This window comes from Psammomys obesus, unplaced genomic scaffold (genome assembly GCF_907164565.1).
Source record: "Psammomys obesus unplaced genomic scaffold, mPsaObe1.curated_primary_1811, whole genome shotgun sequence".
NCBI classification, from domain to species: Eukaryota; Metazoa; Chordata; class Mammalia; order Rodentia; family Muridae; genus Psammomys; species Psammomys obesus.
The window spans coordinates 35,515,319-35,539,293 of record NW_026593286.1 but is presented as its reverse complement, the minus strand read 5'-3'; the positions used below and the strand labels follow the sequence as shown (position 1 = coordinate 35,539,293).

The window sequence follows — 23,975 nt, the reverse complement described above, 5'->3', positions numbered from 1 at the left end:
TCATACTCCAACCAAGGACTATTCGTGGAGATGACCTGGAACCCCTGCACAGGTGTAGCCCATGGCAGTTCAGTGTCCAAGTGGGTTACATAGTAATGGGAAGAGGGACTGCCTCTGACATAATCTGATTGGCCTGCTCGTTGATCACTTCCCCCTGAGGGGGGAGCAGCCTTACCAGGCCACAGTAGAGGACAATGCAGCCACTTTTGATGAGAACTGATAGACTAAGATCAGAAAGAAGAGGAGAACCTCCCCTATCAGTGGACTTGGGGAGAGGCATGCATGCAGAAAGGGGAGGGAGGGTGGGATCGGCAGGGGAGGAGGGAGGGGCTTATGGGGGGATACAAAATGAATAAAGTGTAATTAATAAAAAATTGAAAAAAAAGAAGATAAGTTAATTGTATGTTAAGTATCATAGTAACTGAGTTGGTCTCTGTAAACCAATATATAAACACATGTTCAGTAAAATCAGAGATCAGTCCAGTCTTCAGAACCTGGCATCCCCCTCCACTGACTAGATGGCTATTCCCTATTTAAATTGACAGAGCTTGAGATGATCCTTTTCAAAGGACAAATTTTCAGAATGTATTACCATTGGAGGAGGGCTTTATTCAGGAACTACGAGTGCATCAGAGACCCATTCTTTATTCAGAAAAAAAATCTTCCTAAATTAATATTTGAGCAAATTAATTAAAAAAATTAATCCCAGCAACTCAGGGAGGCAGAGGTAGGTGGATCTCTCTGAGTTTGAGGCCAGTCTGATCTACAAAACAAGTCCTCGGCCTCCCCTAGTGCTGGGATTACAGGTGTGCACCATTGTGCTTGGATGACAATGGCTTCTTGATGCCACTCACATTCCAAGGTAAGATAGACACAATGAAGCTGCCTATTCATCTGAACTCTTTGGGCACAGCTACAACTTCATCAACAGGACCTTTCTGAAAGAGCGCCTCTCATGCTCCGTGTGCCACTGGGACAAATGGTAAGCATCTTCCAAACCCCTTTGATCTGCCCTGTAGTTTTATTCTGTTTCCTGCACACACACCTATCTCAAATATCTTAAGAATCTATTTTTCCTGTCTTATCAGAGATGGAATAATTTACCCAATGACCCATGTCAAGCCAAACACACATGAAAACATGTAGCAATTTTCCCCATAAGCAGTCTGTTTATAGTAGCTCTCACTTTCTTTGAAAAGTGTATAATAAGTCAGTTAGAATTTTAAAAAAGAACAGAAAACTAAGTAATGAAATCAGAAAGAAATCTAGCCAAGCTTCTATGATAAGGTTGTTACTAGAAATTGGCTCTGAAGTTCTGGCGGTTAAAGCAGAAAGAAAACATACTGTTTCATACTTTCCACTCCCTGACAAAAGAAAGCTTCAAAGACCCAAAGCCCTCAGAGATGGAATTATTTCCTTGGAAATGACTAAATAAAGATTTACCTAAGGAGATGTGTATGCAGCCTGTTCAACAGCTTATACGGGCAACAGAATGGCGAGATCCCCCCAATACAGTTTGTGCCTTCCACAAACCATGCAATAAGAGAACAGATGATTTTTAAATGATATAATTCTATAAAAAATAGTGATCCTCTATTTACTTTCCACAAAGATCAGGGATAATCCTAATTTGTCATTTTTCAAAGATGTCTTTTAGGTGCGATAGAAAGAATAAGAAACCAGAACCACGAGTTTGCTCTCTAGGAACATGGGATATTGAATGTACCTTGAAGGCTATTATCAGATCTTCAAATCCACAATACTGCTTACTTCAAGTGGGTGTTTGGCATAGGAAAGGCTGCTATGCCATTGGCACTCTTCCTGCCCAAGTGGTCAATACCTGTAGGATGATTCACTACCATCATTGTCACCACAATTACTTTGCAGGGTACAGCCTCTTGTATGTCTTCCTACTGGACCTGATTTGTTCTTCATATAAGAACGCATGTGTCCTCGATTTACACTAGTTTCTTTCAGGTGGATGTCATTAAACAGGGATAGTCAGAGTTAGAAGATGGGAGCTGGGTCCTTATTTCTTCTCCTGGCACTGCATAACATACAGTGAGCAATCAGGACAGAAAGAGCCTGAGAACAACGTGCTGGGTTGGGTCTCAGAGTGTCAGTACATAAAACTGGAAGCTAAGAGGTCTGGTTTCTGGCTATAGTTTGTTATAGCCTTGCCGTAAGACCTCCAGAAAGCTACTATGGCTCAATGGCTCACCATTTCAGTAGAAAACTAGAGAATACAACCAAACATTTTGTAAGGTTCCCTCTATTTCTAAAAGTCAGTGCATCTATAAAACGATGGCAATTTTACTACACTAGGTTCAGTAAGGACCAGCAACATCTCATAGTGTTATCCATGTGCCTTATGTAGATAGTCTACAAGTTCCAAATCCAACTCAAGTTACTTACAGCTTCCAGGTGGGTGCTTTAGATACCTAAGGGCTGGGACTCTAGAACTACTCCCCAAGCCCACTTTAATTACAGCAGCCCTAAGTTACCTGGCACTGCCCATTGGCGTTCCATATAAGATCTCTCCTACATAAAGAAAGATGTGACAACAATGACGTTGGAAAACTACCTGCTAGCGCTGTCTCCCAAGGTGCCTGGGTGTTTTGGGGGTCAGTGGGTTGTCTGGGAGATATGCCAGGTTTAGTCTGAGGATCAGCAGAGAAAAGCTGATTCCTAAGACATGCCCAGAGCTTCAGATCCCAACTTCGACCCCAGGACTCCATTATCTCAGTGGCACCAATCTCCCCCATCATTGCTAGACACACTGAAAGTTGAGCAAAAGTGACATAAATGAATCACAACTTAAACAACAGCTAATGTGCTAGCTAAAGCCATGGAACAAACGGGAGATTTTCCAGAGTTCATAGGAGGCCAAGCTTCTGCCTGAGAGCACACACAGTCTCTTGGATATCATGTGCCTTAAATATAAACATGCCTGTTTAAAAAGGTCTGTGTAAGAGGAACTCAGACATAGAATGGTGGCAACACTATCTCAAGGCCACTGTCATAGCATTCATTCCCTAGTTTAGGGTTCAGAGGCAGGAAAGGTCTTTTTTTCTAGATTTAGAGTTAATATGTATGTGAGTGGGCACAGAGAAGGAGTCCCTATGATCACTTTCTTCTCATTAACCTTCTTTCTCACCCCCTTCAAACCAGACCCTGGCCTTCTCTGGCATCCCAGTTGGTGACCAGTGATATGTAAGCACACCTCAGTGAGTGTGGTCACCACTGCAAACAACTGAACAGGAAGTTTTCCTTTGTACCGATCACTCACTGAACAAGTCCTATGTTGTAATCACTTTCACTCTTCAGGTTTATCATCTTGTTAAGATAAAATGCCAATTGTTTGGGAAAAAAACTTGATTCATGCAGTTCTATTATCAGTGTTTACACAAATGACACTGAGATGTCATAGAGATCCTAATTTCAGCAAGAAAGCAGCACCTCTGTTTTGAAAATGTAATCTCTAGATCAAATTATGTCCAACGCATACTGGAGCAGGTAGGTGTGGCCAGAAGCCTACTCGCTCTCACCACACTCATGTAGTGCTATGCTCCCTTCTTAGCCCCCAAGGATGCCATGATTGATCCACACACATACACACAAAGCTCTCCCAGAACTCTCCTGATGGTCCCAATCCATTTTTCTCCAATTATACCAATATCTCCTCCAAAGAACAGCATCTGATTTTTATCCAAATGTATAAAAAGAAAGAGCTCTGTGTACAACAGAGCTCCAGAAGGCTCAAGCCAGTTATTTTGACAAACAACAATGGTAGCATTCAGCTCTCTCGTCGGCCCCCTCTGAATCCCACCACTCCATATTTCAGCACTAGAAAGTGGGCTGCTTCTCTTCACATCCTATTGGCTAAATATGAAGGCCCAGTCTTTTTTTTTTTTTTCCATCTTCATAGGTGACAAGATGGGTGAGTAGAGATCAGAGGAGAGGGTGAGGGAAAGGAAAAACAACAAAGCACATGAGGGCATCCCTCCAGCTGCTCTCCAGGAATTTAAACAGACTTCCTACTTTATGCTGATTGGGAGTAGATGAGTACCACTTCCTTAGGCTGTGAACCATTTCCCCCACATCCCTAGACCTCAACCATCTATTAAAGCACTCAGTGCCTTCTAAAAGTGAAAGAATGAAACACCTTTTAAATCCTCAAAGAATGGCTGTATCCCCCCCCAGAAAACTGTAGGCTAATTTCTGAAATTAAGGGCATGTATGTATATCCCTAAGAGGGAAAAAAGTAAGACCCTTGTACTTAATAATTTAAAATGATGGAAGAGATGAAAAGCCAGTGCACTACAGGGTGAGGTTTTTCGAAGAGACTGCCCCATCTTGCCTACTCACTGAATAAAATCATGCTGCTGTGAAGCATAGTTTAAAAAAAAAATCTCTTATGCAACCAATGCCTGAAATATGTGGATCTACTTCCACAAGTATGGCAATTATTCCATGGGCAGAACAATGTTTGCTCTTCCTCGCTGCCCTTTTGTTGGGGACAGTACCAGGAATGACAGTACAGAGCGCCTCAGATCACAGCCACTTGGTCAAGCGGCACCTTCCAGACATCTTCTCCAGGACCCGTGGAATGGATCTGTCTAGCACCTTTGCACACTGCCCGTAAGGTAAGCCTTTAGCTAACGGCTGCTCACTTGGTGGGAGAGCCTCGTCCACCCTCTGGTACCGGCTGACGTCCTGGCGCACTGAAGGTAGTGACCGCAAGGGCTGGTGGCCATTGGCTTGAGAACCTAGGATTAAAGGTAAAAAATTACCTAGGTATTGCTTTTCCTTTTGTGTCAAAATAGCGCCCCCTTTCTCTACACACACACACACACACACACACACACAAGTACACACGTATGCACGCATATATATATATACAACAAAAACACACCTAGGTGTACTGGCACATATCTGTAATCCCAAGGACTCAGCAGAGGGAGGCGAGAGGATGGAGAGTTCCAGGCTAGCCTGGGCTGCACAGCAAGAGCCTGTCTCAATAAAATGCACACAAACAAACATCAGTGCCAAGGCTGTCCTCTATGCTCTTTTTTTATTGCACTTTCCACATGGATGTAGGGCCCAGAAGAGGCGCCCCGAGAGAAATGTCCCCAGCATGCATCCTTCTTGCCCCTCACTGCCTCTAGCCTGCTCACACACTAATGCCTGAGGGTCACAAAGTGGCCATAGGATACTGAAAAGCAAAATAGGAGTCAGAGGGAAAGCGAAGGATAGTTTAGAGAGAAAAATAAATGACACAACAAGAAAATAATTTTTAGGGTTCTGTGTACCTCTCTCATACAGTGCTTGCCTGGCATGCAAACTCCAAACCCTAGTGTCAATCCCACACTCGAAAAGAAAAAAAAATTCCTGTTTGAGTCTGTACTATTTATGCACAAGAAACTGCCCTTTCCCCCTTTACTGCCCCTCCCCAGAACATTTCAAATAAACCATTCCTAGGAGCCACTCACTAAGAGTCAATACAAGTTTTATGTCTGAACTTGTGACTTCAGGTTTAAATAAACAATGCCTCCTCCCGTTCTTGCCCCTCCTCATTTGTTAGAATGACGGCTCAACAGCTGACCCTGTGCTTTGATAGACAAGTGTTGGTGCAAAGCCCAAACTAACTTCCTGTTCTGGGGCTTTAAGCAAGAGTGAAGCAGCCTGGGGTACGGCCCACAACCCGCACACCTTTATCAAGGTCCTGACTGGTTTTGTATCTTATGGAAGACTGAAGACTGATGTTAGCCAGGCCTCCTCTGTCAGCAATAGATGACCCATGTCTTAAAAAGTCTGCATTTCAGCTGGGGTCTGTGTGCATGGGAACCACGTCTTCTTCCCAGCTCTGAGAACGGTGAATGAGTAAGTACCTTGGTCTCCCCAGATCTGGACTGGGGCTGGGGGCGCTGATGCACAAGAAGGGTTTAAGGTACCCACACATTTGTTATCTGCTTCCGTATCTTTCCCTTCGTAATCCTTTCGCTAACTGGGGAACCGCAGCCGAGGAACCCCGACTCTACTCACCTACACGAGCAAGAGGCCTTATAATTTACACAAAGGGAAACTATATGACTTCTTTTTGAGCAGTCAGGCTCAAGCCAAGAGTCATGCTCAAGCCAAGAGGTGCCTACCTCCAGTGGCACCTTCCTCCTGGGCAGTGGCCCCTTCGCAGGCACCTGGGGTGTCCCCAGCATCCTCCTCTTCCTGGGGCTGGCTCTCCCCAGTGGCAGCTGGGGCAGCAGAGGCAGCAGGAGCAGCAGAGGCTCCCTCAGCACTCCCCCTCCTCTGCCACACCTCCCCCAGCTCCCCCTGTTCAGATAAAGCAGCAGCTTCAGCCCCTGGCCCTTCCTCTTCCCTGCTGGGCACCTGCACAGCAGGTAAAGACCCCGGGGTGCAGATGGACTCCTGTGACCCCTCTGCAGGGCCGCTGCTGGTGGGCTCGGCTGCTGCTGCTGCGGCTGCGCAGGCCCCATCTTCCTCCTCCTGAGAAGAAAAGGCTGGGGTTTCAGGAAATCGTGCGCTCTCTAGAGATGAGCACCGCGTCTCCACAGAGGACAGCTGTGTGGTCACGCTGTCATTGCATGAGCTGTCTGCACCCTCCAGGTCACTCTCTCCCTCGGGTCTGGTGCTGGCCTCGCTCACACTCTCTGTCCTGGCAGGGTCACTGGGTTCTGTCTCAGAGGACACCTGGGAAGGTTCGGATCCCTGGTCCAGGGACTCCGTCTCGCTGGCAGCCCTGTGGCTCCCTCCAGATGTATCAGAAGCCCCGGCGTCCGTGCCACTGGTGGGCTGATCTACCTCTTGAGAGCCACTCAGTTCAGTGCTGCCCTGGTCAGCACTGGGTTGAGGCTCCAGGCCTGCTTCATTTTCCTCAGGGGCTGCACTTGAGGGCAAGGAACCATCTGCAACCTCTGGAAGATTCTCTGGCCTCTCGTCTAAGGAAGCGGCTTCATGCACAGAGGCATTCTCGTTCTCGACAGGGTCGCCATCCTCTGGCTTGGTCTGAGATGTCAAGCTCCCGTCATCAGTTCTTGATGCCCTGCTGAACATGATCAAGCCTCCTTCCTCCTCCAAGGAAGATGGGTAACCTAGGTCTTGCTGGAACTCATGGTCTTCTTCATCTGAGTCTATATGAAGCATTGCATTGAGTCTTGTGTCAGTGGGAAAACTACTCCTCAGCTTGGGAGAGGCTCCCATGGACCGCTCAGAGGAAGAGGAGGCCGCCCCTGCCCTGGAGGGGCCATTGTGTTCAATAGCATCTAAGTAATCGTTGAGTGAATCCTGGCGGCCCCTGGGAGGTGAGTTTCTTGAGGAAGTGGAGATTAAGTCCTCTGTGTCGATCTCCAGAGTAGAGCTAGTCCTGAAAGAATGCTTGGGGGTCCCATCAGCAGCACTGTCCTCAGACACTGGCCCGTTAGCACAGACAGTGCTGTCATGGTGGCTCCCCGGCATATCCTCGTCATCAGATGGGCTGCCCAGGTCTCCATTCACAGTGCTGACCCCGAGAATGGTGCCAACGGCCTCTGGAGATGCATCTGAGTGAGAAAGCAGTGCTTATGAGCATGCGACAGAAGATACAAAGATCTGCTGTCCTGAAACTAACTAGTTGGCTGAGTTGTCATCCCACAGATGACCAAGGCAGCACTACCAGCTGCCAGAACACACTCCTTGCTTAATGAGTATCCTGGGCAGCAATCTCCCACAAGGAACTCTGCAGCTTAGCTTCATAATGCAAACGTAATTCTTGGAGCTTCAGGTGCTTTGGAAACTGATAGGCAATCACTGGAAAGCCATTCCATTTCCAGCACTGGACACAGAACAATCCTGTTCAAATGCTGTCAACTGACCTAAGTCTAATGCACGCTTATGCATTCCCAGACACCTCACCTTCATGAGCAGAGGACGTGACTTCCACTTTAAACTGGAGGTAGCCGCTCACGTGGTCAGCTGGGAGCCTTCTGCCAAGGTTGTAGCTGAGCATTTGATCACTGCAGGAGGAGAAACGGCCCTTCATCCTGATTGTGCCTTCACCTTCTTCCCATAGCTGCTCCCCACCCCCAGTCCCACACACTGCCCTTGGAATTTTCAGAACTGTCAATAAATACAGGCGCGAGCACAATGCGACCCAACGTATTATTCATTTGCCTGTGACCCAAGGACAAAGAGAAAGTCTTATTAAAGAAGAGAAAGCAATATAAAAACATAAAACCTGGTCTATCCTAGACAGTAGCCTTAACAGTGTGTGTATGTGTGTGTGTTTGGGGGAGGGAGTGTTGCTGACCTAACCTTTCTCTCTGTAAAATAAGGGGCTGGAGCTGATGGCTCTGGATCATAGCTTGCCACTGAGTCTCAGGCACATTAGTGCCTTATTAAAGGTGCTCTGCAATGAGGAGGAGCACCACATCCCCATGTCTTGGTGCTAGATGGGACCACAACTGGACTGTTCATTGTTTGGCCTGCGTGTGGTAGTCCTTGGCTGCCAGCCTCCCTAATAGTTAGCCGGCTATTTCGAGTCCACATATATTTTCCAGATTCAAATGCAAGCAACTCCTGTGCCGAGTCTGATAATTTACTTCTAATTACAGAAACTAACCAAAAGACTAATCAAATCACACTATTTCTGCTCTCACACTGCCCTCTCCTGGCTATTCAGACATGTCTGCACCACTGAACAGTACAGAGCCTCTAGTCAGCTTTGCAGAAACAAAGCTTTATTTTGTGAACACATACTCAGGTACAAAAAAACAAAAACAAACAAACAACCCCCCCCCCAAACACACACACAATCAGTTTACCAACTGGTAATTCATCTGAACTCATAGTCAGGTTCTTAGACATGTCTTTTTATGATGCCAACATGTTTGTTCTAGAGTCATGCTTTCAAACACTTTGCTTCCCCACATGAAGAATTACTGACACACAAGTGCTGCTGAGGGCTCCAGGGATGTGTTGTTCTTTACCCCTGGTGGCTGGGGAGGAAGCATGGACCCTGCTTTCTAAGAGAGACATGAAGACACAGTTAAGATGCTCCTGGATGGCAGACCTGGGGTGAGGCACTGATTATCCTGCTGCAGAAGCCTCTGCCAGGCAGCCTCTGTACCACAAGTCCACTCCACAAACAGTCTCCGTGATTCCAGGCTGCTTTGGGCAGAGTTCCTCTTACTGCCATTTTTACGTCCATGATACCTGGATGTCATGCTGCTATCAATCCTCTTGCTGAACAGGCAGTTGAAGCAGGTATTACATGCCCATTACGTTGGAAGTTTGACAGAACTGCGCAACAGCTGCAATTGGCAGAACGGCAGGCCTGGCTTTCTCCTCCTTGGCACTGCTTTCCCAGCATTCAGAGAGCACCCGACATACAGAAGCTCTTGCACCCTCTTGTGTGTGCAAGCAGCAAATCCTATCGCCCTGTCTCTACTTTCTGGTTTTTCATCCCGCTCCTCTGACACTCGGTCCTCTAATAAAACCATCATTTTCTTGTAAAAATAAACTGATGGTTCCTCCCTTCCTCTGCCAAAAAAAAAAAAATAAAAAATGGTGCTAATGATGGAAGATTTGCAGAAGCAGTGTTTAAGGTAGGAAACTAGTGTTTTGTAAGAGTTATAAGGAAAGTACTGTTTTGGTTACTGTCTCATCTCCAATACCCAACTCGGCTCTTGACATTTAGTAGGCACTTAAGGCATACACAACTATTTGCCAAATAAAAACTTTTACTTGGTAAAATTCTGAGAAAAAGTCCTTAGTTCAACTGTTCCACATCAAAGTTGAGACAAGCTTCTTATGCCTCACAGAGCCTCTGTGATGAGGCTGTGTGGATGCACGTCTGAGGACCGAGTAGTCCTCCTGGGCTTGTCCAGCCCTACCCTCACTCAGGCTGCTTCCTGCCGTGATCTATTCTTGTGAAGAATATGCTATGCATTACTACTATTATACAACATGAACAAAAAGCTGGCCATGCCATGAAAAACGTTACATTCAAACAAATGCTTTAAAAACAGATTAGGAGGTACGGCTTATCCCATAGAGCCATACCCTTTTCACTTTCACTTATTTCAGATAGCCCCAGTTCACCCAATTTATAACTAATCAAAATATGTAACTTTTAAGATGAATTGATTATCCTAGAGAAAACAGTAATCAGGTCAGAAATATTAACGTGTGACAGCATCTGGTTTAGTGGCAATGCTTTTAGCTCACTCGTGGAGAAACATCCTACTTCTGACACTTTCTGAGTGCATTTTGGACTGTTTTCCACTACACACAGAACTGGGTTTGTTGCTTCCACGGCAGCGTGGCAACAGCTCTGCAGATGACTGACTCAAACACCAGAGAGTTCGTGACAGTTTCGATGACACCATGGAGCTCTTCATTGATCATTCTTGCTGTCAGTACATGAACCTGGTACATACGTGTCGCATGAAGTGGATGATTATAATTAATATAAGTCAGGTGGGAAATATATTAGATTTGTTGCAGTTGATTCTCACCATAATCTTCCACTGCTGATGCATGCTAAAAATAATTTCAAAATCTCTCAAAATAAATCTTCTGGAAGCTATAATTATTATGCTTAAAAATAACTGTTATTTCCCCACTTTCATGAGCTTCCAGAATTTTGTATCATCTCTTCACTTTGTGTGGGCCGTCTAACCACACTGTTCACGTCTCCTGAGAGTCGAGGACCAGAACCCATCAGAACTGGTGAGTTTCATAGGTCTTTCAGACAACAGCATGTCTACAAAAGCAGGACTGAGCTCAAAGCTCAGCTCTCCCACTGCTTGCCAGCCTCAGACTCCTCACCTCTGAAATGGTTGGCATCCCATTATCTACCTCTTACAGTTGCTGTGGCTACCTGGGCAAATCTGGGTAGTATTCTAACTTCTGGCAGAGTAGGAGCCCAGCATCTCAGGGGTTACCCCAAAGCTGAGGCGAGGGGGCCACTCGTGCTCATTATTCTTGCTGCTACCACTACTGTGTACTCAAAAGGTTCTGCTGCAGTGACAAAAGGCACACAGAATGTCCTCATTACGCCGCCCCAGCACACTTGCAGTCTTGAGTTTGGTAGTACTTGTGCCATAAAAAAATATATATCCTAACAATGGATGAAGGTGTGTTGTATTTCCTAACTACTCACAACTTATGGACAGCAGACTTGAGTGAAAACTAAGCCCCCCAATAAGCTTTCCCCTCCATGTTTCAGGGATAAAGGTAGGCTCTGTTGATAGAGTTCATCTGGATAAGATGAGGGTAGAATGATGCTCATGAAAGCAAGATTTCATGACTCCCCACACACACAATCCAACTGGACACCAAGAGAATTGTCACTGATTGCTATCTAGGTGAGACTTGGAAAGGGGGTTGATGCCACAAGAAAGTGTATCATTAGAACAAGATATCTGGGGTCCAGGACACTTGTTTGAGCTGAAGGGCACTTTTATTTTTTAAAGTGATACGTTCCACTTCTTATCAGCGAGACACACCCCTGGACTACCAAGTATCACTCCAGCCGTCTTGGCACAAACTAATCTCCAGATCCCCAGGGGAGAGAGAGTGGGTTACCCGATGGCCTGCCTCTCCAGCAGCCTCTGCACCGGGATGGTCAGTTTCCCCAGGAAGCGCTTGATGATCGGACGGCTCTTGGCAAATTTGTCTTTAATTTCAATTTCTAAGACATCAGTTAAAAGTGCAAAAAAGGAGTATTTCTGAAATAAAAAAACATACAGTATGTTGGCTTAGAAGACAAACGCAACATCTAATCATTTTATAATACAGAAAATGCTATCCCTTAAACTCTAATGACACGCAGGGTCCATATTACAGTTTCTGTGAATCCTGTACTCACTTAAAACCAACAAAACTCACAATGATTCTTAAAACTAAAAAAAGAAAAAATGTTTAAAATCTGAATGACAACAGAAATTCTTTTTATCCAATAATACATTTTCTTTGCTTAGTAGTTACACAAGATACTATCAAAGATTAAATTATGTATTATATAATTTACTGAAGTAAAAGGAAAAACCACCACTACCAATCCTGTTTGTATTTAAAAATATGAGCGCACTGAACAATGGGGGCGGGAAGGAAGTATGAATCACTTTACTTTCCCTTGACAGTGTCCACACAACTAGAGCTACGTGAAGAGTACTAGCCTGTTTGGCATTTCGGCGCTACTACTTTTATTTAGCATAATAACTAACCAAAGTTCTCCAGAGGGTAGAGGAATTTGGCAGTCTGCTTATGGAAAGTAGCACTTGCTGAGGATAAGAGCGCTGCGTAGGCAGTCACAGAAACACTTAAAGTGGAGTTTGGTGACAGGGGTAGAGATAGTTGGATCGCACTCGCGGCTATCCCATCGGGTAAACGCACAGTTCTGGGCAGGCCTGGGATGTTGTAAGTGTAGAGTACTCAGCTAGCATGAGTGGTAGCCCTGGCTTCGTGCCAGAGCAGTGCAGAAAGCTGGATAACTAAGAAAGAGAAGGCTTTATTGCCTGCTTTGTTACTGTATCTACCACGGGCTTTCTAGAGCTCACACTGAACATATTTTATATTTTCCAGGCTTTGAGACATGGTGGATGAGGTGCTCTGACTTTAAGAGTCACTGCGGCCACTATGGCATCATGGTGCTTTAGAGTAGGCATAAGAACACAATCTGCCATGCAAATAAACACAGGACTGTTCAGGAACACGTCTTTCTGTGCCAGAGTCCCAAACATTCAGACTTCTATTCTAATTAGTTTCATATTCCCTTAACTATCTCGCTCCAAGTAAATACTTCTACAGCGTTGTTAGAACGTATGTCTGTGGCTAAACACTCAGGGCTAACCTAGCTAGTTATGCAACTCCCACGCCAGCCAAGGGTTAGCTAGAAACATTCTAGCACAAGGACGCAAAGGTGCTGGATCCTTGAGAAACTGTGGGAAGACTGCCCGGTGAGAAAGCATGCCACATCTCTTTGCTCATCTTTGACTCTGTGTGACTCTAATGAGAAAATCCTCTGCTTGATTTTAGTGGTGTGACGTGTTAAGAAGACGGGTAGCATAATGTAGCTGTGAGGAACCTTCAAATACCATCAACACAATCTGCCTTCACTAGGGATGCCGACTTCCTGAATGTCTCAGCTAGCAAAAATCTGAAAGTTCATAAAAGCATTTGCCAAAGCCCAGAGAGAGAGAGAGAGAGAGAGAGAGAGAGAGAGAGCGAGTGAGACACACACACACAGAGACAGAGACAGACAGACAGAGAGAGAAAGAGACTCCATATTCCTTTAGTTTGGACTGAATATGTGGTAAAGCAAAAGATAATTTTTTAAAAAAAATTTTAAATTAAAAGTAAAAACACAGCTTTTCCCCCCCTTTGATTCAGGCTCTGATGTGATTCTTCAAGGTAATATTTTAATTTTCCTGTTCTTACAAAAAACAAAAATAAAATAAAACAAAACAAAACAAAACAAAACAAAAAAACCTTTCATATATTTTGTTCCTCATGAACCTTTTACCTTTAAAAACATTAAGATATTTATTTTGGTTATTATGCCTTTAGCAGATCATAAAATTGTACCCTAGAAGTGAACATGCCACCAGTTTTACTACACACCTGGCTCTAACAAGAAGGAAATAACTCCTATGCAGTGTACCCTCTGAGAAACACAGCAAAGCATCCGGAGTCACCTTGCCCTCACCTATTAGCAGCTCAAGGCTGCAGAGTTCAGAGGAACCAGATGAACTGGACTATCAAGCACTGTCAGCAGACATGACCTCCCCCCTGCCACCCCGCCCTAAGGTGGCCTTACCTCTCTGTGCCAGATGGGGTTGGTGGTGTTGCTGATGATCGTGGACCTTCTCTCCTGCCCGTGGTGGGCACAGGTAGGGAAACTGCTCTTCTTCCCTGGCTGAATGGACATCTTAAGATAAGGGTCAGGATTGAAGAACATCCCTTTCTTGAGCCCAACTGCCCTGAGATCTTTAGAGAGAAGAGGTGGAGGGGGAAGGAAGCGGGAGAGAGGAAAGGCAGTAGGTAGGGGGGAAGCACAGAAGAGAGGAGGGAGGATCCAGACATCCTGGTTAGCACCAAAAGCCAAGACTCAGGAGTTCTTAACTGGTCCACAGCTCTAGCCAGAAAGGAGCCAGTGACCCAGAGGCAGTTAGTCACACTGTGCGCATGTGTAGAAAATGGCAAATGGGCAGTGGCAGTCATTCCAGCAGAGGGCTCTACAAGGTGGCAAAAACAAAGCCAGCCCTTTTTCATCAACTTATGCTCCTAGGCCTGGGACTCTTTTCATCCCATGTACTTGGGGGTCCTCACCATTGTTTCCCTGGTGCAGTGTCGAAATGTAAGACAACCTCTGCATATAAATTTTCAATAACCAGTTTATAAAAAAATATGTTCTTTCATGAAAAAAGACCCACATACATAAAGTTACATATTGCTATAGGATATATGTGTGTATGTATATTGTGTGCCCATATGTATGTATGTATAAGTTTGAACCAAGTTTAACTTGAAATAAAATTTTAAAGCACACACTCATTTGTACTACATCTTAAATGTCATACATATTCTATGAACTCAATATGTAAATGCAATTATTTTAAATAATTCTTGTTATTTTTTTCTATAACCTATAAAGTCATTTAAATATCCAGTGAATATATTATAACTTACCTTATAGTCACAGTATGTTTTATATGACACGAGCTGCTAAAAGTCTTAGCTTCAATCTGCTCAGCAAGGAGACATTTTAACTGTCAGGCTGATAGGCACACACATGCCTAGAACTAAAGCTGGCTTAGCTGGCCATGGTACCTTTCTGAGACTCTCAGTGTGAGTAATGTAGCTCTAGAGCTAAACCATCTTGAAAGCCGTGAAAGACACTGCATTTTCATGTGGTTCAGATCCATCTGGAGGTCTTGAAGACTCTATCTTAGAGAACAATTCTGTATGGAGAGACAGACCTCTATCTTCGCTAGAGCAGTGGGGAAAGAGACACTGTCATGGTCCTGAATTATAGGCAGCCAATGGGGTCACCTAGGCCTTAGGTTTTATGCATTCCCCAGAGCTCAGTCTCTGGAAGGGATGGACTGGTCCACAAGAACTCATGGCCTACATACATGTGATGAAAACAGACCAGAGCTGTCTAATGACATGCAGTCAGCAGTGGAAGAACAGGATAATACGTTAGCAACCATGGAGCTACTCAACAGTGAGGCCTCCTGCTAACACTGCGTGACATAGAGATACAGAGATTGATTGCTGACCTAGAAACCAACAGGAGAGGAAGGGACAAGTGAGGAACGAGGCAGGTACTCTGTGAAGCTGCTGTCATCTCATTATCTGAGTGGTCCCACTTTTGATACTTCATAAACTATGCAGTCATTACTAAATGCAGATTTTTCATCTGACTGTTTATTAGCTACATGTTTTCTCTAGTAGCGTAAAGTAGCCTTGAGATGAAAATGCATCCCACACATTTATTTTCTTGCTCTTCTTGAGGATTCTTGTCTCAGACTCAAGACAGATCGATGGCCTCTAGATATTAAGTTTACTTCCAGGCAAGGGATTTCCTTGAAGTAAATGCAGAGTAACATGGACAGAAATAGCTGCTACAAAGTCTGACAAAATGAATTCATTCACAGACAAACGTTCCTTTGAACAAAAAAGCATTCTGCCAGCAGATTAAAGTCACTCTGATAAGAGATGTCAACGTTAGATAACCCTGGTACCGTACTCTTCATGGTGAGCCACTGCACAGATGAAGGAATCTTCATTAATGCAGGTGATAAACTGCCAATTATCTGTAACGTGGTGATTCAGTCCCCTTTACTCATCTCATCTCTGCTCTTGCTTCTCTTTATTTTCCTTTGCTTCAATACTCATAAACATCCATAACACATAACAAACCAAAGAAGCACTCAAAGTCGCAAAGGCATGTATGCTAAATATCCTAGCTTCAGCCTTATTATAAGATTTGAAACATTAACCAAGACACATTTTTTTTTGCTGACGCTGTAGAGTTCAGTTTCCTGTATCTTACTTATCCTTAGATAATCAGGCAGAAGGCATTTCACTTGCAGGCAGCCATTCCAGTATGTCAATGCTTTCAAAGATGTATTATCACCCCCTGTCAGCCTACAATCACATCCTAAACATTTAGGATTAATGTTACAGAATTCCATTCACCCCTAATGATTTTTATCCATTTCTATACACTTGGCAAATGTCTATCTAGTGAGGACAACACAGCTAGCTACGTGAACTGAGGTGGGATGCTACAAAAGTATTTAAAGATGGATTCTCTGATGTCCCAGAGTTTATTTATTTTGAGGAGGGTGTCCTGTGATTTTACTTTCCAGATAGTAATTCTCCTACAGAGAGTTAACGGCTCTCCTTCTGAGGTCAAAATCAATATGTGGCTTCCACCAACCAAACACATAGTTCAATGGCTTTAAATTAAGACATCGATAGAGTATAGCAAACCATCATTGGGGGTGGCCAGTTGTTCCCTACTGTTGCCAGGGGCATCAGTGCCTACAACCCGGAGGATGTCACAGGTCTTAACTACAAGCTGTCAATCAGCATGTCTTGAGAAAGCACTGTCAGGGCTAGGCAAATGCTATCACAGATGATGGTGCTTGAAAGTAATCCGGTTACCCAGACACTTAAAAAATCCCAAAGATCCCAAACAAAGTATCTTTACTGGCCCAGTCTGAACCATCAGCCACCTACCAGGTTACAACCAGAAAGCTGAAGGAAGGAAAAGAGGCCTTCAAATTAACAGCCTCACAGGAAGTAAAAAGGACCACACAAATCTAAACAAAAAGAAGACTGTGCCCAATGGGTGTGCACAGCCTGGTCTGACTGCTGTGGCTCATGGAGCGGCCTGTTCTCACAGGCTCACTGTCTAGATGCTGGTGCTCATTCTCGGTATTTAAGCAATGAAGAAAATGCTTCAGTTAAATCTCAGACGTGCTACGCTTAAAGCAATTCTCTTTACAGAGTCAGGTAATCTTTAGGCTTTGTATAATCTATCACCTACCTAGCTGTCTATTTGAAAACTCTGGTCCAAGCATGGGCTTTCTTAGAGTACTCTTGGTTTTACAGCTGCCAGTTCATTCTTGCTAGGTTGGTGGCTTTCAAATGCTTTTGACAATGCCTTATGTACAAAATAAATTTCACCTTTTTATGTTGTAGCCCAGTGCACACACACACGCATATGTATATATTTTGTTTCAAATATGTCAATTTGTGTAAGCTGATATTTTATCAAAACATTTCCTCTTTGGCTGTAGGACCCAGTTTGTTAAATGCTAGCTTCAGCGCAGTCAGCTTTACAAACTACAATACAACACTTGTAGTCTGAAAGTGGTACCGTAACTGGATGGTTTACACACAAGCAGGTGGCATGTTTTACCAAACGGAAAACCATGATCTCTCTACTTGTTAAATTTATTTCTTTTTTCTTTTTCAAGACAGGGTGTCTCTGTATAGCCTTGGCTTTCCTGGACTCACTTTGCAGACCAGGCGGGCCATACGTGATACTGTAGAAAGAAATGACTACACCGTCACTGAAGCTACATACACATCCTCAGACTGGAGGCTCCACTCAGATACTTACCTGACAAAGTGAAGCTAACGAGTTTCCTAGAGTGCAGACTTCCTGAGGCACCTCCTTCCATGCCTTCTGCCCCCATCTGAGGAGAAAAATGTGTGTGAAATTTCATATGAGATTCAGGCTATCTAATGGGCCTCATCTGCTTGGATATCCAGTGATGTCTTAAAAATCAAAATGCATTCCATTGCATGTCTTCAAAATTTCAAGTATTAGAACAGATATAGATCCCAAAATACAGGACCAAAGGTTCATACTTAAATTTAACCTTTACCCCATTAAAAAATATGAACTTTGAAATCTTTCTTAATATAATCAGCCTACTGTATCTACCGTATGTTCTGTCTTTCCTCTGAATATGAATACAGTTGTTCCTGGTGTACATTCTTATAACCCCAGCATTCTAGAGGATGAGGCAGGAGAATCACAAGTTTGAGGCCAGCTCTTACTATCTCTCTGCATCTATGTCTCTCTGTGTCTGTCTGTCTGTCTGTCTCTGGTGTGTGTGTGTGTCTGAGTTGTTGACTGTTTCTATTATATTTGAGTCAGGGTCACATACAAAATGCAGGGTGGCCTGCTTCATTTAGAGAAAATCCTTGCCCTTGAGATAACATCTCTCTTGATATCCAAATAAATTTCTCAACCATCATCATTGCCTTCTTCCCTACCCTGATACCATCTGACCATTCTGTCCTGTCTTCAGCAAGAATTCTTTTTAGGTTGGTTTGGTAAGAGTCACTGTATCCTCCATCTTCTCAGTAATGTTCACCCACCCTCTGCAAAGCCCAAATTGGCCTTGAACTCAGGATCTTCTTCCTTTTCCCTCACACGTGTTGGGATTATCAGAATGTGTCACCATGCCTAGAGGAGTATATTTAACGCATAATGAATATATTTATATTACTACTGAAACTAAATGTTAAATTTCCTCATATTGGTAAGAAAAACAGAAATAAATACTTATGTCACGTTCATAACATGTACTGAGTAGTCCTGTGGCCTGCTTTTCCACTTTGTGGGTTCTTCTTTTTTCCCACCCTTTATGCCCCTGGATTCACTCTATTACTAGATAGGAGAGAAAAAATGCTGGAGGCGGACAGAGATAAAGATCCCTGGATCTAGTAAGGGGAACAGGGACTATTTCTGACATGAATTCAATGGCAGGCTCTTTGACCTCCCCACCCTCAAGGGAGGAGCAGTCCTGCTAGGCCACAGAGGAGGACTGTGCAGCCAGTCCTGAAGATACCTGATAAAACAGGGTCAGATGAAAGGGGAAGAGGTCCTCCCCAATCAGTGGACTTGGAAAGGGGCAGGGAGGAGATGAGGGAGGGAGGGTAGGATTGGGAGGGAATGAGGGAGTCGGACACGGCTGTGATACAGAGTTAATAAAATGTAACTAATAATAAAAATAAAAAAGATCCCTGGATCTAATTTCTTTCCTTTTGTTTCTTCTTTGACCATGGTCACTAACAAAGTGCAACCAACCCCACTGACCAACCAACAATCACTGACCTATCAGGGCTCTAGCACTTATATACGCTCTGACACAGTCTCAGAATTCCAAAAATCACACAATTGCAGAAACTATCTACACCTGGAAAAACCAAGCTTCTGCTAGAGCAGGAGGAAAATCATAGCTGCTGTGGACAGTCAGGAGCAGACCCAAATCCCTGCACCTGGGGTGAAAACGAAAGCACATTCTCTTAATATTTCTGTGTTTTAAAAGAAACCAACATTTCGGAATTCTTGATGCATTTCCTCCATTCTGTTTTAAGCCATTAATTGTGCTGTGTGTAGAGGGAAATTGTAAACAGAGACATTTTTAATGGAATAGGTGCCCCAGGCTAGTAGCCAAGGTTTTTAGGAGATCTCCCCCATCTAACTCTAATCTTTATCAGTTTTGATGGTATCCACAGTTTTTCATATCCTGTGGATATATAAACAAATCTGCATTCCCAACACAAAGCTTTTGCTGATTTCCATTCTAGTGTTAACTCATCCTTCTAGTATATAGGCTGATTTAATTCCACAGTTTTTTCCTATAACCCAGTGTCTGTCAGCTGCTGTTGTTCCTTTCTCATACTTCCAAACCCTCCTGTTCTTTCTACTAGAGTGCTTTGCTTTTGATGTAAGGAAACAGTAGCAGCTGAGCAATCCTACCACCTGCATTAAATTACATCTCTCCTTTGACATAGGCCATAATTTTAATTTATCCTTTGAAATCTTCACCTATAATTCCTGGAAACACAGTGAATCCTTGGGACGTCAATCCACTTTTTTCCGAGATCATCCCTACCGTCCCTGAGGGCAAAGAACCATAAACTCCAGTAGTTATTCTATAATATTGAGTTGGGGGGGGATAGAGTAAGATGTTTATCTGTGGCCAGGTCTAGAGCAGCACTAGACTTGTAGCAGCACCAGAGTAGTGTATTAAATCTCTAAGGCCAAGTGGAGGTCTTTCAGTATGCATGAAACTCCTTAACTGAAACGGCTCATAATTTTTATTTTGGGGCCCCAAGCCAGGCTCCCAAGGTTGTTTACCAATGGCAAGGAATTAGCTTGAACGTATCTTTTGGATCTGCACTCCTGAACGCAGTGGCAGCCTTTGCCGCATCACATACATGCCCAGAAAGCCTAGGCATTCGTTCTGTTTGAGACTTAAGAAAGCCGTTGGCCCTAGAAATGGCTTGTTCACTTTTCCAGCACATAGTATTATATTTATCACAGTTAACCCACTGGGCATTTTGAGGTCTGAGGCTTTTGGTGGCTTGGTCAGAGTCTCTTTGCAAATGACCATATTTCCAGCAATTTTGATACCAGGGGCTTTTGGTCTGGTCACAGTTTCTTTGTAAATGACCATGCTTCCTGCAATCTAAGGAGAAGGCATTTTGATATCAGAGACCTCCAGCTTTAGTTTGACCTATTATATTAGAACCAGTATCAGTCATATTTCTTATCCATTTGTCCACAGGTGCTGCTTGTGCCTTTCATGGTCTAATAACCTTTTTACATTTGCATTTTCAAATGCCAAGGTCTCTATCAAAAACTGTACTGCATCAGGGTCTGATATGGCTTTGTTCACAGCTGAGACAAATCTCTGTAAAAAAAAAAAAAATCAGCAAAGGTTTCTCCAGAGCCTTGTATGGTCTTTGTAAATGAGGTGGATTTTTTCCCAGGACTCCTCAACTTTGTCCCAAGCTCTCAAAGTCACTATGTGATGTTGTTCTACAGCAGTGCCATCAAACTGAATCTTTTCTTGCAGGTTAGAGTACAGCATTTCACCCAGAAACTGATCTTTGACAACATTCGTTCCCCTTGCTCTATTCTGCTGTTCAATATTCACAGCTTCTTCCCTCCACTACGCTAACTGTGTTGCAACTGTGGATCAGCTTCTAGTGCAGCTGTCACAACCGTGGGGAATAATTCTATTTTGAGTGGCCCAGTTGTTTAGAATTTGTTTCACATAAAGCGAGTGCGTCCTATATAAAATCATAGCTTCTTTAAAATACCTTAGATCTATGATTTCTATAAGATGCCATTCTATCTCATTATAATCTCATTCCATTAGGTGGCATATGCTGTATGACTACTGAGAAAGCTGATGGTGATCTCATAACCCCAGTCTGCCCCTCTCTAACTCTGGCATCACGGTTGGTTCGAGGTCAACACTTTCTTTTGAAATGGGCTGTTTCATCAGATTGTTCTCCTGCTTTTTCAGCTTTTCTCTGACCTGATAGTCCTCTGGAACAGTTTCGTTCCCTATTTCCTCCTCTGGACACTCCTGCTCTTTTGCTCAGTCACTGGAACTGAGCCTTTTTGTTCTCCCTCTTCTGGTACTCCTCGCTTCCCAAGAACTTCCACCTCCACCCACAGTCTCTCCAGTTGCACAGCCAACTCAGGAATTCTTTCAGAAAAGAGCAGATGAGGTATCCTAGAAGCAGAAAGACACACGTGGTATATACTCACTTATATGTGAATATTAGACGTATAATATAGGATAATCATACTAAAATCTGTACACCTAAAGAACCTAAGCAAGAAGGAGGACTCTGGCTAAGATGGTCAATCCTCACTCAGAAAGACAAACGGGATGGACATCGGAAGATGGAGAAAACAGGGAACAGAACAGGAGCCTACCACAGAGGGACTCTGAAAGACTCTACCCAGCAGGGTATCAAAGCAGATGCTGAGACTTATAGCCAAACTTTGGGCAGAGTGCAGGGAATCTTATGAAAGAAGGGGGAGACAGAAGGACCTGGAGGGGACAGGAGCTCTACAAGGAGAGCAACAGAAACAAAAATATCTGGGCACAGGGTCTTTTCTGGGACTGATACTCCAACCAAGGACCATGCACAGAGATAACCAGAACCCCTGTACAGTTGTAGCCCGTGGCAGGTCATTGTCCAAGTGGATTCCTGAGCAGGTAGAACAGGGACTGTCTCTGACATGAACTCAGTGGCTGGCTCTTTGATCACCTCCCCCTGATGGGGAAGCAGCCTTCCCAGACCACAGAGGAAGACAATGCAGCCAGTCCTGATGAGACCGGATAGTCAGATGGAAGGGGAGGAGGGCCTCCTCTATCAGTGGACTGGGGAAGAGTCATGGGAGGAGAAGAGGGAGGGATGTAGATGGTGGGAATGGGAGGGGATGAGGTAGGGGGCTACAGCTGGGATACAAAGTGAATAAACTGTAATTAAAAAAATTTAATTTAAAAAAGAATATCCATTCCTTTGTCCCCTAACATTTCCTGTATGACATTTTAAATCAAATTTCTCATCTTTATCCTTAACTTTTGAGCTTCATGTGGGGTGCCAATTGTAGCTTGTCATTGCTACTTTGTGGGTTCTTCTTTTTTCCCCACCCTTTATCCCTGCCCCTGTTTGATCCTCTATCACTAGATAGGAAAGAAAAAATAGAAGGGAGAGAGAGACAGAGATCCCTGAATCAAATTTCTTTCCTTTTGTTTCTCCTTTGACCATGGTTACAAGCAAAACAAAACATCAACATCCCCCTGAATGATCAATAACCATTGACCTATTGGGGCTCTATTATTTATATGCCCTCTGGAAAGTTCCCATAATTCTAACCATCATATAATCACAGAAACTATCTGCAGCCGGTAAAATCACGCCTCTGGTGGAACATGAGGCAAATCATAGTCAGCTGCTGCAGACAGTCTGATGCAGCCCCATATCTCTGCACCTGGGATTAAAATAAAAGCACATTCTTATAATGTTTCAGTGTTTTTAAAAAGCCAAAAATCCAGAATTCTCACTATATCATCACCCTGCACTTCATATCTCTGAGTGTCCACATGGGCATCCTATGTATGTCCAGGTTTCTGTTGTACTGCAGTGTAGGTACTTGGCTTTTGGAGCTAGAAATAATAGGACTGTATAATGCTACTGCACAATCATTTTCACCTAAAAACTTTTGAGTAAATTATATCTTACATGAAAACTGTAATTTATAGATCATAAAGCAAACTTATATCTTTCTCTAAATTTGTGTAGAAGTAGTATAACATTTTATTGTTTCAAAAGAGAAAGTTCTGTGCTGTACTCTGACAGAAAAAGTACATATTACCAGAAGAGACAAAATGGAAGCAGATTAGATTCTGAATACTTACAAAATGAAAATCACACACAGAATTTAATTTTGAAGTTCATATTAAATCCTATCAAGGTGTCTCACTTGACCAAACTTTAGTCAAGCTCATGTGAACCCACAGCTTAACTAGGCCTGCCCTCAGAATTCTATCAAAATTCTACTTCATCTAGAGATAATCTCTATCCTCAGTTGTGACATCACCTTGATATAAGACCAAATTCCTCATCTCTCATTGGGTTCTAGCTATCATCTGATCACCCTGGCCTGCCCTCAGTAAAAATTATTTTTAAGTTAATTTATCAAGAGTTACCATATCCCCTTGGCTGTCCTAGTAATTTTTCATCCACTGACTCTGTTACTTGGCTATAAATCCTCACTTTCCTTTGTTATGTCTGGCATTGAGCCATTTCTATTTGGAGGCCTCTTTTCCTTGACTGTACCAATTCCTAGCTAAAACCTGCTTTCTCATTTGAACCACTGTCCAGTGCTGGCTGTCCCTGATCTTTCACACTTCCTTGTCTTTGCTGTCCTCCCCATGTAAAACTCACAAGGTGTCTCACACGTGACCATCACTGATCCAAGCCAAGATGTAAGATACACTTCTTTACATTACATCTTTGTGACTTCTGTACTTTAGACATGATTATTCAACAATTAACTGCCCGCTGATCATTCTGCATCAGTACCATTCAGTTCTCCTTATCAACCCCATCTTCCTTTCTTCTTTCTGTTC

General features: G+C 43.6%; 1 protein-coding gene across 1 annotated transcript in view; it reads right to left on the bottom strand.

Annotated features, from left to right (window-relative positions):
* Hecw2 (HECT, C2 and WW domain containing E3 ubiquitin protein ligase 2) overlaps positions 1-23,975 on the bottom strand; it is a 158,041-nt gene that overhangs the window by 105,911 nt on the left and 28,155 nt on the right. Inside the window, exons 4-9 of the mRNA XM_055616959.1 lie at positions 17,639-17,714; positions 13,817-13,986; positions 11,584-11,726; positions 7,909-8,009; positions 6,153-7,556; positions 4,674-4,769 (exon numbers count right to left, since the gene is read on the bottom strand). Coding sequence (XP_055472934.1) covers positions 4,674-4,769; positions 6,153-7,556; positions 7,909-8,009; positions 11,584-11,726; positions 13,817-13,986; positions 17,639-17,714 — 1,990 coding nt within the window. The remainder of the gene's footprint in view (positions 1-4,673; positions 4,770-6,152; positions 7,557-7,908; positions 8,010-11,583; positions 11,727-13,816; positions 13,987-17,638; positions 17,715-23,975) is intronic.